Genomic DNA, 16,284 nt, shown 5'->3' with positions numbered 1-16,284 from the left:
TCTTTGGGGTAAATACCCAGTAATGCAATTGCAGGGTTATAGGGTAGCTCTATTTTTAATTTTTGAGGAACGTCCACAGTTTTCCAAAGTGGCTGTACCAACTTGCATTCCCACCAACAGTGTAAGAGGGTTCCCCTGTCTCCACATCCTCTCCAACATTTGTTGTTTCTTGCCTTGTTAATTTTTGCTATTTTGACTGGTGTAAGGTGGTATCTCAGTGTGGTTTTGATTTGAATCTCCCTGATGGCTAATGATGATGAACAATTTTCATGCATCTGTTAGCCATTTGTATGTCTTTATTGGAGAAGTGTCTGTTCATGTCTTCTGCCCATTTTTTGACATGATTGTTCTTTGGGTTTCGAGTTTGGGAAGTTCTTTATAGATCTTGGATGTCAGCCTTTAGTAGCACTTACTAATGTTTCTAGTAGCTTGTCTAATGCTTCTTCACAACATGCAGTTGTGTAGCCCACCTAATGCTGTCATTCATGGGCCCGAAAATGGAGCTGTGAGAATTGTGTGCCCTTCACTTGTTTTTCCCATTTTCATGGTTCTTCATAAAGACAGGACTGTACTTTGAGAAGGATTTAAGAGGACATTTTATTACCTTAGTAAAATATAAAATTATGTCCTGTAGGGAGCCCCATCTTGAGTCCTTGCTTTCCAAGATTTTTTTGTAAGTAGGCGCCACACCCAGTGTGGAGCCCAACATGGGGCTTGAACCCAGGACTCTGAGATCAAGACCAGAGTCAAGATCAAGTCAGATGCTTCGCCTACCGAGCCACTCCGGTGTCCCATCTTTCCTTTGTTTGCTATGGTAAGCTCACGTTTTGTTCTTATTCTACAAATCCAGCAAATGTGTTTCCTGAGCAAATCTGTCTTCTTCAATTATATAGGAACTGGGAATGTTACTAATATTTACTGTAATGTGTTCTTATGTATGCTATAGCTTTAGGAATGGAATTTACCCCCACCTCCTAACAAAGCCAGCAGAGAACAAATAAACATGGATACAGTAAGTATAAATATAAATTTCTGTATGATTTATTGTTGTTCCTTGTACATAAGAAACAGTAATATACAACTTACACTGCTGTAGAATGTAAAATGGATAAAAATGTGTACAAAAAAAGCACATTCCTAGAAAAAGGTATTGGCAAATAGTCAAAACTGGGAGGCGGGGTAACAAGCGAAAAACAAATCAAAAACAAAACAAAAACCCCAACAATTCTTCAATTCAGTGTGCAAACGTTTTATAAAAATAGAAATACTAACTCTACAGGCAGTATTTCCTGATAAATTATTTAAATAGCATATCTACACAATCTGAGATCTATTCCAAGGGCAATGAGAAAATAATTTATAAAAATAAAGCAATGGTATATAAGATAGAAAAAAAACCCATAACTTTCAGAAAATGTATTTAACATTTCCATGCTATTTCCTTATTGGGAATACTTTTCTGCAAAGAATTTTTATACTATGTACAACATTGACTTTTTTTTTTTTTTAAAGGTACTACAGTAGCTTTAAGTTTGTAAGACACTTAAACTCTTTCTGCTTGATCCAAAAATTCTTTACTCAGTCACACAACAAATGAGGTAATATTTGTATAGAAGTTTCACCTTTGTTATTTTTTTTTTTCTCTTTTGGAAAAAAACGAAAAAGTGTAGATGCTTTTCTTCTCCCTGGAAATAGGCACAAGGGATGGGGTACAGACAGTTTGAAAGGCCTCCTGGCTTTCCTTTGAAGTTTAAAGACACTAGCAAATGGACAACTAATTCCACTTGAAAAGACAAAAAAAGATCCCAAATCATTCACTCTGAGCACAAAGTGAAGAGCAGCTAGCTCTGATGTTCCTTATGCCATTCTTGAGAGATTTGCTGATAAGTCTCTACTACCTGCTGTCAGACACTTTCCATATGAAACCTAGATTCCAGGTAGAACAGAGTTAATAAATAATCTGTATTTACAATCTTACAGTCATGAAGACTCCTAACAAAGCTGATATGGATAGTCCTTACGCTTCTTCCTGTTCCATGAATAATCTTTCAGACAGATCCTCCAGAGCAAGTAAAAAATAAATATTTTACATTGTAAAGTGTTTGTAAAAAAACAAAAAACAAAAAAACAAAAACTACAGTCTAAAAGAGTTGGAAAACTCCATGAGATTTAGGAAAGAGAAAGACAAGGAATGTTTTAGTTGATAATTTTGTGCCTTTCTAACCATAAAAATACGAGCACGGCTGCCCATCCCTTTGGAGGCAGCCTGGTACTCACTGAGATGGTAGGTTTTCTGATTTTTCCTGCTGCATCTGCACAAGCTACGTGTGGAATAAAACCAACAATTTCATGGTAAGCAAGCAGGGGCAGCTGGCAGAGCCTTCCACCGGCTTAATTCTCGCTCCCTATTGTGGTGACTATGGGTGAGGGGTGGGGATCCCAGGGGCGGGAGGGAAGTCCAGAAGCCAGTCTTTCCCTCCCTTCCCTGCGTCACTTAAGTGCCTGTGTACGTGGGTTAATCAGCTAACACTGGTCAGCATCATGAAATCCAGCAAGAGTCTTCCAATCCCCTGAAGATGACTTAGTACCGAACATGTAACAGCTCCTCCATCTTGTCTTCATACAATCATCTCTCGGGGAATGCGCCCTCCCCTTAGGGCTTTGGCCCCTGATTCCCCTAGTTCCAAGAGAGTCTGTCAAACCTGGTGGTTGGCCAATTCTAGTGAGTCCTCCCTCCTCTCACATGCCTGGAAGTGCTTGGGAGTCCACTGCTCCAAGCTGGCTTCCCGATAGTACTCTACTCTGACAGAAAATGAGGGGAGAGGCCACCTGCCAGCTGAAGCACGTGGGTCCGTTTGCTTTTTGAAAAGCAGACCAATAACTGTGTATGTTCTTGGACGATTCTCTTCGCATTCAGAGGCTGCATGCTGAGTCTGATTGGGAAAATGGCATTTTCTCGAGGCAGGTCCCATATTGTAGGAGTCCACAATGATATGCAAGCAGAGAATAGGCAGGGAGGAGGGATCCTGGGGGTTTTCTTAAGCCCGTGATTCCAGAAGGTGCAACACCAGCATTAGTTAGGATGAGTCTTTTGATCAACAGTTTGATGATTAAGAATCTGTTAAGTAAACAAATATATAACCCAATTAATTCATGAAGGTACTAGCTTTGTCAGTTAATAAATTAGCCTTAGTAGAGCTCTACTTTTATAGTAAACAAATCATAATTTAGGATTGGCCACAGTTAAGGCCTTGGTCTTATCATGGTCTTCCACAGCAAAGTATCAACAACCCTTCTCTAAAACCGTCTTCTAAAATGGATGCTTCCATAATTGGCACTCTCGATCTTAGTCTGAATTAACTATGTCAGTTGCATTTCTAATGCAATTACATTATTATTATTATTAATGAATGAATTACATTCACAGTAATGTTGCTCCTACCTCTGCATTCATATTTCAGGTCAGAGAAGAACACCATTTCTTGAGAGAAGACAAACAACCCTAGCCTACCACCAGCATAGGTTTTGTCATAGATGGGTCCTGAGTCAGCCATGATTTTCTTCCCTTCATACATCACCACTCTGAAAGAAAAAAGAAAAGCTCTTGAGTTACACCCCTACTTTTTGATCTCCTCCTCCTTCCCCTTTGGTGTGACTGGATGGAATATCGTCAGCGCCATCTTTACCTAATGAAACCCGTCTTGGGCCGGTGGCTGAGACGCCATCTGTAGGCAGTGAAATCTTTCCAGCCTATGTGACGAGGGTCATGCCACAGAGTACGCACCTGAAGGAAAAGAAAAGGTTGAAACAAGGCTCCACCGAGATACAGATTTTGTTCTAGAAGAAATATGTGAAAGGTACCAAGTGGACCTAAATTAGAGGGCTGCAATGTTGATTTTTCCAAGGCCTCTCATTTGATATATGCCCTTGAATGTCTGTGTAAAGCAGAAAGAGAGGGAAAGTTTTGTTTGAAGGGGATGAAAAGGTGTTTGGATTTGAAGACAACTCCTAGTTAGAGTGAGCTCCCTTCTCAGATGCTGTTAGGTTTTTACAAAGCAGAACTTAATGCTGTAGTTGGTAGTGCTGGGAACTTGCTACCCAGGGACCCCCCCATTCCCCCACATTGAGAGTGTTGGCCCAAGCACAGCATCCCGAGTGCTAGTCAAGCGCCCATCCACTCTCCCTTCTTTAGGGCCTTGTTCTTACCTGGCCCGGGGTGTTTCCCGTGTGCCACAGGGCGTTCCGCAGGTGCTCGCCTGGCCCGGTGGTAGAGTTCACAACTTTCACGGAAAGGCCTGAGTATCCCTGAGCCCTAGTGGGGTTGGTGTCCCAGTAGGACTGGGTGACTTGCTTCCACATCACAACATAAAAGCGACTGCTAGACTGATAGCCGAACACAAACCCAGCGTAGTCATCATCCCTTTCCGTGTTGATGAAGAAGGTGCCACTGAAGTCCACAGCATTAAACTCATCATAACCTAGGAAAAGGAGGCCAGACCCAGGTGAAAAGCTGCAGCCTTCAGAAGCTTCTCTTATATTCCCAGATATCTTCAGGGATACATGTAAGCACCATGTTTTAGATTTGCTTCTTTGTCATATGCATGCTAGCTTTTTGTATGGAGAACTCACTACTCACCTACAGCAAGTCCAGGATCACAGTTGACGGTCTGGACCAGTTCTTTACCCTGATGGCGTACAACCCAGTTCGGGTCATTCTGGGATGTCCCTTTGGGATCTAGAGGAATCATCTGGAATCGGCGGAAATCAGTCTCACTGATGTCAATGTTTTCAGGACAGATGTCATCAATGTCTGGCACATTGTCATGGTCAAAATCATCTTTGCAAGCATCACCTCGACCATCACCTAAGGTCAAAAAGGCAAGAGTTCAGTGAAAATCTGAAATAGGACTAGTCTCAGAGATTCAGTATCTTGTCTAAGTTGGCATCTCATCTGTTCATCCTCTCAAATGCACTTAATTTTGCTTTTCTGTTCTCAATCCAGAGAGCCATGGTGTTAATCTCTTAAAAAGGGGCTCTGCTGTCTCACCGTCTGAATCCTTCTGGTCAGGATTGGGCACAAGTCTGCAGTTGTCCCTATCATCAGGAATGCCATCATTGTCATCGTCATGGTCACAGGCATCTCCCTTGCCATCTTTGTCGTGGTCAGCCTGGTTGGCATTGGGCACATAGGGACAGTTGTCCAGGTTGTTCTGGTGGCCATCTTCATCAATATCCTGATTGTTGTCACAGGTATCTCCAATGCGGTCTGAGTCAGAGTCGAGCTGAAAGAGACAGAAAGGGAAGGGAAGTTGAAGTGTTTGTCATTAATGTTAAAGAGCACTTAATGGAAGATTCTCCCATGTTTGATATGGCCAGTGGGTTTTCAGGTCTATAAGCTATTGCCAAAACATAGTAGTAGTAAAATTTTCTTGATCCTTGGGGTGCCTGGGTGGCTTAGTGGGCCATGACCAGCATCTGGTCATGATCTCCGGGTCCTGGGACTGAGCCCGTGTTAGGTTCCACGCTCAGTGTGGAGGCTGTGTGGGATTCTTTTCCTTTTCCTCTCCTTCTTCCTTCTGCCCCTCTGCCACCTCATTCAAAATAAGTAAAATCTTAATTTTCTTGATCCTTGTTTTCATATGAATTTTAAGAGCTATTCAGAGTTTTTAAATAATAAAACTTTCTAAGTAAAATTACTAAGGTACCTCGCTTTAATGGACCAAAACATTAAGATTTCAGCCTGTTAATTGCTTATTTCTCAACATTAGATGAAATTCTTTGGGTCACTCTTACTTTCTATTGAAGACTTCAATTATAAAATTGTTGACATGTCTACTTCTACTCAGGTCATTAAATCATGGGAACAGGGCACAGTTTTTTGTGTGTACTGGGTAATGTGCATGGTAGGGATTAAGACTTTTTATTTAAATTTTTTTGTATTTGGTTTTATACGTCTATAAAGTTTATTTGTTGATTCAGGTAAAGATAAACTTCTAAGTTTTTCTGAAACTATATTTCTCAGTACTTTTATATTCTTCAGGATGTACAGGATGCTAAGGGACACAGAGACTGGAATTTTTCTTGTGAGTAAGATTTCCATAATGCCTGACTGTTTATAAATATTATAATCTGAGGAACAAAAAACTCTTCCAGGGAGATTAAATGATATTAAAGGAATTTATGGTAAGACTCAAACTCAAAACAGAGGCCATTAGCTCAGCTGGTTTCCAAATTTCTATAGCGAAGCATTAAAAAAAAAAAAAAAAAAAAAAAAGACCGGCCTTAACTTACATTGCTAGACTATGATGGCCAGTTACACGTGAAAAGAAATACTTGCAGACATGGAACCTGCCCTGGCTAAGATCTACCTGTAGCACTCCTTCACACAGGTAGAGAATAATCTTTTGCAATGCCAACTTAGAAGAATGACAAACAGGAATTTCTCTAGCTTCTGGAAGTGTTTTTAGCTTGAGATTTTCTTACAGTCAGGTTATATCATTATAGTGTTAGAGATGACTAATATAAGTAGAGTTACTAGATTAATGCCTTTTATAATTTGTTAGACATGCAGAGTAGGTAAGGCCTGATAGAGGAGAGTGAAATTATCAGATGGTCACACTAAGGATCTGCAGGTGCTGTCCTGCAAATATGCCAGTTGGCTTTGAGACCTCTGAGAGCCATGGTCATGGAAAAGTTTGAACTCTTTAACTCTTTTTTTTTTTTTTTTTTTTTTTAAAGTAAGGGCCTAGCTAAAGCTATTCCAGTATTCTACTGGAAGGTCCCCCACGGAGCCCACCTACCTGATCTGGATTATGTTCCAGAGGACAGTTGTCACACTGATCTCCGACCCCATCCATATCCGTGTCCCTCTGGTCCACGTTGTAGACATACTGGCAGTTGTCTCGTTCATTGAGGATACCTGCAGAGCACAGGGGACCGGTCAGGGCTGGAGTGTCCAGCTGCTGGGGTTTCAACCAACTGCACACCCAGAGCCAAGGCTGGAGAGAACTCCGGTGAGAGCTGAACGTGGTCCCCACTGCCTATAGACCTGCTGCCATCAGGGAGTGCCTTACCGTCTCCATCGATGTCTGCCGCGCAGGCATCTCCCTCCCCGTTGTTGTCTGTGTCGGCCTGGTCTGGGTTGTGGTTGTAGGGGCAGTTGTCACAGCGGTCTCCCACATCATCTCGGTCATAGTCATACTGGGCCGGGTTGTAATGGAATGGGCAGTTGTCCTGCAAAAGAATGGAGCATTTTACGACCCTGTCCATGCAGCAAGCCCAATCCCGCAGTGGTCTGTGTTACATCAAACTGCAACCACGTGGGACATCTTCTATTTACTCCTCCCTGAGGAGGTTAAAAGGCAGGGCCTGATGAATGAAAAATGGATTGCTGTGGGTTACAAGTCAGTAAAATGTAAATATAAGGACACTACCCCGGTTCCCAGTACGCCAGATAGAAATCTTAATGCCATTTAGGTAAGAATGTTAAACAGATCTGGGCAACTGACTGTCATTTATAGTCTCAGTCCAGAAAGCCAGGGTCTTAGTGTCTGTCTTGCTCAAACTGGAGGTGGGGCGGGGGGGGGGGGGATGATGAAAAACCAAACCCCTCATTTTAAATCTTCTCTTGGCAACATCTAGGTGTTTGGAGTGCCCCCGAGTGACTCTGCATGGGAGTCCCAGAGGCTGCTACTACGTGGAGAAGGGGGATGGAGGAGGCCTGGGCCACATCCTTACCCTGTCATCTGGGATTTTATCATTATCATCATCGTCATCACAGGCGTCACCGATTCCATCCTTGTCATAGTCCTCCTGCCCGGAGTTGGGCAAGTTGGGGCAGTTATCCTGGAAAGAGAAGACTCACGTGAGGGCTTGGTCCGTGTGCCCTTCGCTCAGCCTGAGCCCGGGGCAGGGTCCCCAGAACCCTCACACGGACCAGAACTGCTGTGCTCCCTGATGCCATCTTGTTGTCTCTAATGGGAAGATCATCTAAGCATTTTCTTGGGGGTATGTTGTTTGTCTAAGTGCCCCGTGCTTAATCCATGCTGGGAGCACCAGCCCTGCCCTGCTGGTGTTTGGGAGAGTCGTGAACATTTTTCTGGAGAAAAGAATCTGCTCTGGACTGCACCAGCCAAAAGGGCCCAACCTCTTCATGTTCATGGCACCAGGGGATGTAATGTGAACACTTTATGTCATTCTGCCTTAGTGTGATTTCATCTTTCACTTTCACGTTCAAACTTCAAGCATTAAAGATTGTTCAGCCTCCTCCCTGGGTCAGGGTGACATGCCTTCCTTTGTGAGCACGTGGGGAAGTGGGCGCTACCTTTTTGCAGTGGTAGGTGGCATTGGCCACGCACACCAGGTCTTCGTTGGGCCATCCGTCCAGGTCCGTGTCCTCCCCGCAGATGATGCCGTTGCCCGCGTAGCCGGGCTTGCACTCACAGCGGTACATGGGGTCGCTGTAGTGGCCCAGGTAGCTGCACTTGGCGTTTTTGTTGCAGTCATGCGTCCCGTCCGTGCAGGGGTTGCGCGGCTTGCACACCTGTGGGCACAGTGTCCCCAAGTGAACGCAGAGCCTTCATGAGTCCCCACGTCCTTCTGGTCTTCCCAGAGATAGAGGCTCCATGAGGAGGAGAAGTGTGGGGTACCTCTGTCCCTCCTGCTTCCCCCCTCCCCGGAGATGTACAGTGCCCATCACGGAGTCCAGAGCAGCATTTCCTATTGTGAGAGGCTGTTTTTCCCCTGCTGGGTTTTAAGTGGACTATCTTGCCCTGAGGCTGTATGCTCAACCCTCTCCCAGTTTTTGGGGAAGGCCGTGAAAGGACAGCCTCCCTTTGCTGGCTCCCCCTGCCTGCCCACTCCAGTTGGGGAGTCCAGTCCCATCTACCTGTTTGTTGGCGGTGGCGTGCTCCACACCCCGGCCGAAGGGCTGCGGGCCTGTGAAGCGCGGCGGGCAGGGCAGGCAGTTGTAGCCGGGGTCCGTGTTCTCACACCGGTGCTCGCCATTGTGGTGGAAGCAGGCGTCAGGCACTTCTTTGCACTGTGGGAGAAACAACAGTGTGCCTCCTGGGTCGGGAGCGCTGCCTTGGGAAGGGGCTGGGACAAGATGAACCGCTACCCTGGGACCCAGTAACACCGCCAGCACGGTCCTTACCTCATCGACATCTTGACACTGGACGCCATTTCCACCGTAGCCCGGGGGGCAGGCCCCGCATTTCCAGCTGCCATCGGGGTAACTCGTACACTTGACCCCAGCAAAGCAGGGATTGGACAGGCATCCGTCTGAGATCAGGGAGATAGGCCAAAGGTCAGTCTGAGCAGCGGTCATTGGCCCGCTCCTCACAAAATCAGAGGGTCATAAACAACATGGGGTATACGTAACCATTCACGTGTTGAGATTACTTGGAAATGCCTGATGGACAGAACGGTCCAAACACGCAGGACCATTCAAAGCCAAACCACCTGCCAACCCAAATGCTGACCATGGATTTCAGTGAAACGACAACAAAGAAACCCAAACTCCCAAGGGTGCTGTCATCCGGGGCCGCCTGACTCACCAATTGGACAGTCCTGCTTGTTGCAGATCTGCTTTTCTGTTGCGTCCCCGACACAGTCCTTGCCTCCGAACTGGGGTGTGGGGCTGTTGCAGAGCCGGCTACGTTTCTGTACCCCTCCTCCACAGGTGACAGAACAGATGTCCCACAGTGACCAGGGACCCCAGCCTCCATTGACTGCAAGGAAGGGAACCACAGGCCCAAGTTAAGGTCAACTTCCAAACACCTCCCCTATCATTTGTTCAAGTGAACTTCTGCTCCTCTGACACATGGACAGAATGTTCCGGAAGAGAGTTTGAAATGGTTTTCTGTTTCTTATTAAAAGAAGCTGCTGAGCGTGCAGGACTTTGCTTCTACTTGTTCCCTAGGGAGTAACCTTGACCCCCCCCCTGACTCTGTGACCCACAGAACTGGAGGCCACAGAGGCCAGGCATCCCGCCGCTCACTCATCCCAGTGCTCAGCCCTCAGCTGCACAGCACGCTCGCACTTACTGGGGCAGGCATCCTTTTTGCAGGCTTTGGTCTCCCGGGCTTCGCCTTCACATGGTTTCCCGTTCATCTGGGGGCTCGGAGAATTGCAGAGTCGAATTCTTGTGATCACACCATCACCACAGGTCACAGAACAAGACGACCACGGGGACCAGTGGCTCCAGCCACCATCCTGTTTAACTAAAATACACAGCTGATGTATTATAGGGTGCCCATCAGGTGTCAAGCTCCACGCTGCTTTGAATTCATTACCTAAATGAAATCCTTGCATAACCCCACAATAACCCATCAAGAGCTAGGATTCCCCCCAATTTGCATTTGGGGAAAGAGCCTCAGAGAGGGAAGTTGTGCTCAAGGGTGTACAGGTGAGCAGAACTGGGGTTGGGATGCAGACAGTGGAGGAACTGTACCCTTAACCTTTATGCTGTCTGGATAAGGACAAGGCCAACCCTGTGCTCTTCACTGTTAAGTGGCCAAGATGCTCACATCTCTTATCGCACTCCTGAATGTGGCAGGTCCGCGTCTGGACGGAGGAACCCTCGCACCGGTTGTTGAGACTGTCACAAGAGCGACCGCGCTGCTGGATTCCATTGCCACAGGTCGCCGAGCAGGAGGTCCACTCAGACCATGGGGACCAGCCGTCATCCGCAGAGTCACTGGCTGCAGAGGAAGCAGGGTCATTTGGTATGTGATCACCGAGGACGTGCTAGTCTGTAGCTCACGCTCTTTGGGACCTTCTTTCTTTGCCAGAGGGCAAAAAGCCAGTATTTCTTAGGCCAACAGCCAGAGCGTCTATCCCCTGTCATTACATGTACAGCACTGGGGTAAGGGAAGGCTCAGCACAGCCCTACCTTCTCTCAGCACATGTTAGTCTACCCATGGGGCCTCCTTTCTCGGCAATCTTAAGTGCATTTCCCTTTCCTGATGTGGATATCTTGATTTGCATTTCTAAGAGTACTAGATGTGTAGGCTCACAGGAGTCAATGTGGACTGTCAGGGGAGCCACAGACCATGTGTTTGGCAGATGAACTTGAAGGCAGCTTTGCCGCTGTTGGCTCTGCCTCCTACTCAGTCACGAAGTTAAATCACTGCGCGGCTCCTCTTACCCTAGCACGTGGGGCCTTCTCTGGATGTATTTTCACCAGAGAATGGGCTTGTAGACCATCCGCCCAGGCCCCAGGATACAATCACAGGTCGCTGTATCAGACACAAGGCAGAGAACTTGTTGCTCTTGCCGGCAGCTCCAAGTTTTCCTAGCAATCCCGGATTCAAGGGCAGGACTCCACTGCTCTCCAGCTATCTTTGCTCCCCGAAGCCCACACCTAAAGGGGATAGCTGAACAGAAGCAGCTGTGCCCGTGATCATCCCAGCACCAGTCGCACGAACACAGGTGCTGGATGAGACGGCTTATCCTGAGCTGTGACCAGCTGTGGGCAGGGGTGGGGCTGTGCGGAGGTGTACGGGGAGTGCTATGTTCCTGCTTCATGTCTTTTGTCTTTATTGTGCTGAATCACTTTATAACTTGTCCGTACTACACTCAATATTGTCTCAGCAGAGTGAGTAATTTACACGGGCAACACCAACCAGGGGATAGGGTGCCACGGAACAATCTAGGGCCTTATTTCCGCCAGTGGCCGGAAACTAAAACTGCTATTATTCTTAGGCCTCCTACTCCAACAGATAAAATGGATAAAACTTCAGGCCCAATGAAGTTCAGTGCTTGCACCACAGACCATCCGTTTATCTGGTGAGCACATTTTCTTCACTCTGGGCCACAGTGTCAGATTCTAGAAGCAGTCTGTTTAGAGCTAGTGCCACTACACATTTGTCTCCCCTTTCCTCCGCGCATCAGGTCGAAATTAGTAAGCTGGGCCAAGATCATTACTTCCTAGAGAGCAGCCAGGCCATCAGTTAACCAGACGCCAGCAGGAAACGGGAGTTGAAACACAATGGAAATGGGGGCGGGGTTCCAGGGCCCCTGGGTACGGAGAATAGACCTTGTCACTCAAGAACAGTTATGCAGTTTTACAAACTTACGCCAGCACCGTGGGCAGCATTCTCCATCAGGGACTGTGGCATTGGAGCAAGGCATGATGGGGCAGGACACTTTCTTGCAGATGGTAACAGAGTTCTGCAGGGCAAGAGGGAGACATGGGTTATGGGGCATATTGCAAGCAGAAGTTTATATACTGTAACATTACAATTATAAGACGAAACGTGGTCAGGGCTGTAAATGCTCCAGTGGAAGGAGTTTAATAGATCTGTCTTATTTGCAGTCACTGTATTGTGGAGACAGTTTTAGTGCCTCAGAGAGTTCTTTCTTAATTGCTACTGAGTGGTGGAAGTGATAGGATGTAGAACTTTTCCAAATGGAACCACCAAATAGCTTGACTCTAACCTTTTAATGGTTAGAGTCCAACTCCAAACCCAGCCAGGACTTTTAAACTTGAAAATTTTCTCTTCATAGAGTCAATCAAGATCAGTGAGCATTTTCCCCCTTCATGTGTAGATCTGATTTTATATTATATTGGAGAAGAACGGAAATCAAGGGAGCTCCCAAATCTAGCAACCCAGGTTTTTTTTTTTAATTGAAGCAGACTTTGCTCAGCGCATCAGGCAAATTGTCCCACATTGCCCGGCACCGGTTTTGGGGAGAACCACCGATATGCACACTGCCCGCGGTGCCATTTGAGCTAAGTAGACAGTTATGTCCTCAGTATCGGGCTGAGTGATTTGAACAATCAGTACTGTATTAAGGGAATCTCAGTGTCATTGCTGAATACAAAGTTGGGGTTGGGAAAATAAAAGGAATGCTCCGAACAGGTTTTATTTACCGGACATTCAACACTTAGCCTTTGAACAAAAGCAGGCAAATTACTCAAATGTCTTAGCAGATTTGTTCTTTTAGATACTTAGCCTGGGGTATAAAGACTTTGAAAAACTTTCTGGGAGTTTCAAGATTTTATGGAGGTCACAACTGCATCTTGGGGGGAAAAAAACAAACCCACTTCAGTCTCAGACACTGGGGTGTAGAAAGAGCTTGTGTGGCCACCTGGGTATTTCCCTAGAGACTGGCTTCAAACACGCCATCCTTTATTTCATTCTGGAATGATCCCTCACCTGACAGCGACACTCTGTACAGCTATCCACGGTCCATTCCTCGTTATTCCTGTACTGAACTCCATTGTGGTAGCAGAGGGGAGGCCTCCTCAGCTCAATGGCCAACTCTTTGTTCTCTTCAGTCTAGAAGGGAGAGAAAGGTCATTAGAGTCATTTTAAGGGGGGGGGTGTCATCCGTGCTACACCTTCAGGAGCTCGTGCTGAGGGGCTGAGAGTGGAGGCCACTGACCACTTTGCGGATGCTGTCCTGGAGTGTGGTGACGATGGTGCGCAGTCCCCTCAACTCCAGGACCATGCTGGACAGCTCATCACAGGAGATGCCGCAGATGGCTTGCAGATCCTTCGTCTTGTGGCCAATGTAGTTAGTGCGGATGGCAGGGCTGGAGCCGTTGACCACATTGTTGTCGAGGGTCAGAAGGACATTGGTGGCTGCCAAGAAAGAAAGGAATGCCATGAGAAAAGTAATGGAAGATCTTCACATAGCTGCTCTCACCGGCCAGACACTGGAGTTCCTAGTTGTAAAGACATTAAACCTGGGGCGAAGGACACGGGGCGGGGGCGGGGGATCCAGATATGTGGAAGTCACTTTTATACACCTCTTAACTAAGTTACCCGGGGCAATTTATGCACAACCACCATTCCCTAAGTTTCTCAGCTTGTTTTGGGTGGAACCCCCTGAATGTCCTCAAATCCCCCCAGAATATAGAAGGGTGTACTCACAGCTAGAACAGCCTTTGTTCCTGAGAATGGCTTCCGGTGTGGTTCCGAAGACAAACCTCACGTTCTGCAGCACCCCCTGTGGGCAGAGGACACACATTACTTGTAGAGTGGTGGTGGTGGGTGGGGGGGTCCTGGGGGGAAATGGGTGGGGGAGACGGTTTATGCCAGGAAAAGCACACAATAGAGGTTCTAGAAGTTTGAAAGAGCTCCCTTTAAAGATCACCATGTCAAAATAACACACCAACGTAAACTGCCAAACAACTTCACAATCTTAATTGGGTCTCCTGCCAAGTCTTCAGTACTTTACAAAGAAATCCGTTATCAGCCTACTTGGGTATACAGGAAATGGAATCGGATACTAAGAACAGAGGATATAATGACACTCTCCAGTGTCCAAGAGTTAGATGTGGGAGTTTCAAAGCCACAGTTGCAAAAACCTAGATGTTTAAGCGAGGAAGAGGCTGCAGCAGCAAAACCCCCCACTATTTTCACCTATGGAGACCTGCTCCATCCCCATGGGGAATCAGATAGCCAAATGGTATTTATTCTGCTCACAGGATCCATTTCAAGCTACATTACAATTGGTAGAACGCTTGGAAACGAGTTACTTAAGGAGAGCATACGGAGTCTCTAAAGCTTGAACAGGTGGTTATGGGAAAACCATTTCTTGTCTCCTTTAGCGTTTTTCAGAGTTCCATCCCCAGAACACCAGCACCAGCAGGAGCTTCAGCTGGAATTTGTTAGAAATGCAAATCATCAGGCCCCATCCCAGACACCCTGACTCTGAAACTCTGTGTTTTTTCTCAAGCCCTGCAGGGGAGTCTGATGCTCCCTGAAGTTGGAGAACCACTGCTTTAGGCCACAGGCAGGATCTCCTGTACTGGAAACCCTGCGTCTCCTGCTCTAGCCCTCCTGGCAAGTCAGCTGCTACACAGCCGAGCCCATGGACCAGGAACTGGAGAAGATGCCTCACCTGGAAGTTGTCATTGACCCCTCCTTTTGCGATGCGGAGTCTAGCCACGCTGGCCAGGTCTCTGGTGAAGACGCTCTGGATGGGGACATCTAGCTCCGCATTCTCCATCTTCTCACAGTCAATGTATAGCTGGGCCCGGTCCTCCTGCACAAACAGGGTGATGCTCTTCCACTGGCCAGTCGCCAGGAGCGCCTCCTCCACCGACACCACATGCTGCATCCCCTGCACAGTCAGGCTCAGGTCCAGGGTGCCCGCTTTGCCATTGGAGACCACACTGAAGACGTGGCCGGAGCGATCTTTCCGTTCTATGGCCAGCAGTGTGCCTCGGGTCTTCTTCATCTGCCTCAGGGAGGCCAAGAGAAGGAAGCCTTTCTCTGCCCGCACGGCATCCACTAGGTCTTGGAACTTGTCATCGGGCACGGCAGGGATCAGGTTGGCATCCTCGATGCGGAAAGCTGGGCTGGAAGGGTCGGGACCCTTCACCAGTCGGCGCCCAGAACCCTTACGAGCAGCTCCGGTGAGTTCAAAAATGTCGAATACGCTGTTGTCTCCCCCAGACTCTGTTCAACAGGAGCAGGACACACAGTGAGCTTTCTAGGCTGAGGCCAGGGATGGGGACTACAGGACAGGGTGAAAACTCTAAGCAACCCCGGAAAGAACTGAATAAACCCCAGGGTTAGAGGGAACCTGCCTGCTGATGTTCCATCAGGGCTCTGGGGAGAAACAGCTGGCAGAAGAGAGCATGGGAGGGAGGCACACTAGGGGTAAGCAGCTCCCCCTCATCTTCCCTCCGCTCTCAAAAGGTAGTACACAGACTCACCTGGAATGTGGCTGGAGCCACATAAATGCAACAGGAATAGGACACTGAGTCCCCAGGCTAGCCCCATGGTGGAGCTGTTGGTGCCCAGCAGGGAGCCTGTAACAGGAAACACAGAGCCCAGGGTCAGAGGCACCCAAGCAGGGAGGGTGGCCACAACAACTTGGGGCATCCCCCTTTCGCCCCACATTTGCTGGACTGGAGGACGACAGTATTTACTTTGGACAGGGCATTAGGAAGAAAAAGAGCGGGGGGAGGAGACTGTGGTTTTAAAGTTGCAGGGGTGGCTTTGGGGCAAAGACCAACCACCTGGGGACTTTTCCTTGGGAAGCTGAAGGTAAACAGAAGGAAATACAGTTTGGGGGCGCAGGGAGGCACAGGGAAGTAGAGACGCTCCTCTAGACCCCCGAGAGAAAGGTGTGGGGAGCCCTGGGAGAATAAAAAAAATCTTGGGTAGGTCTGGGGAGTTGGTCTTGTGAACCCCAAGGCCGGAGAGAATAGCTCTGGAGCCCTTCAACGAGAGGGACAGCGGAGGAAAGCGAAAAGTAAGAGGTCCATAGTCCCCGCGGGGCTGAAGCCTCGGAGTTCAAGGGGGCTGACCAGGGCAGCAC

General features: G+C 47.5%; 1 protein-coding gene across 1 annotated transcript; it reads right to left on the bottom strand.

Annotated features, from left to right (window-relative positions):
• Positions 1-1,025: 1,025 nt before the first annotated feature.
• On the bottom strand, positions 1,026-15,770 carry LOC111161597 (thrombospondin 1). The gene is made up of 21 exons (XM_022525356.1): positions 15,677-15,770; positions 14,857-15,416; positions 13,884-13,959; positions 13,393-13,592; positions 13,164-13,286; positions 12,081-12,174; positions 10,530-10,703; positions 10,047-10,223; positions 9,558-9,731; positions 9,155-9,282; positions 8,888-9,040; positions 8,324-8,542; positions 7,738-7,845; positions 7,074-7,233; positions 6,801-6,919; positions 5,048-5,282; positions 4,637-4,864; positions 4,207-4,478; positions 3,687-3,784; positions 3,443-3,582; positions 1,026-3,118 (listed from the first exon to the last, which is right to left on the bottom strand). Exons 1-21 carry the CDS (start codon positions 15,741-15,743, stop codon positions 3,111-3,113), a joined length of 3,513 nt encoding a protein of 1,170 aa, XP_022381064.1. The 5' UTR covers positions 15,744-15,770; the 3' UTR covers positions 1,026-3,110.
• Between the last annotated feature and the right edge of the window lie 514 nt (positions 15,771-16,284).

This window comes from Enhydra lutris, unplaced genomic scaffold, assembly GCF_002288905.1.
Source record: "Enhydra lutris kenyoni isolate GAN:26980312 unplaced genomic scaffold, ASM228890v2 scaffoldscaffold4, whole genome shotgun sequence".
NCBI lineage: Eukaryota > Metazoa > Chordata > Mammalia > Carnivora > Mustelidae > Enhydra > Enhydra lutris.
Note: the sequence above shows the minus strand (reverse complement) of the source record. Positions and strands in the feature narration are given on the sequence as shown.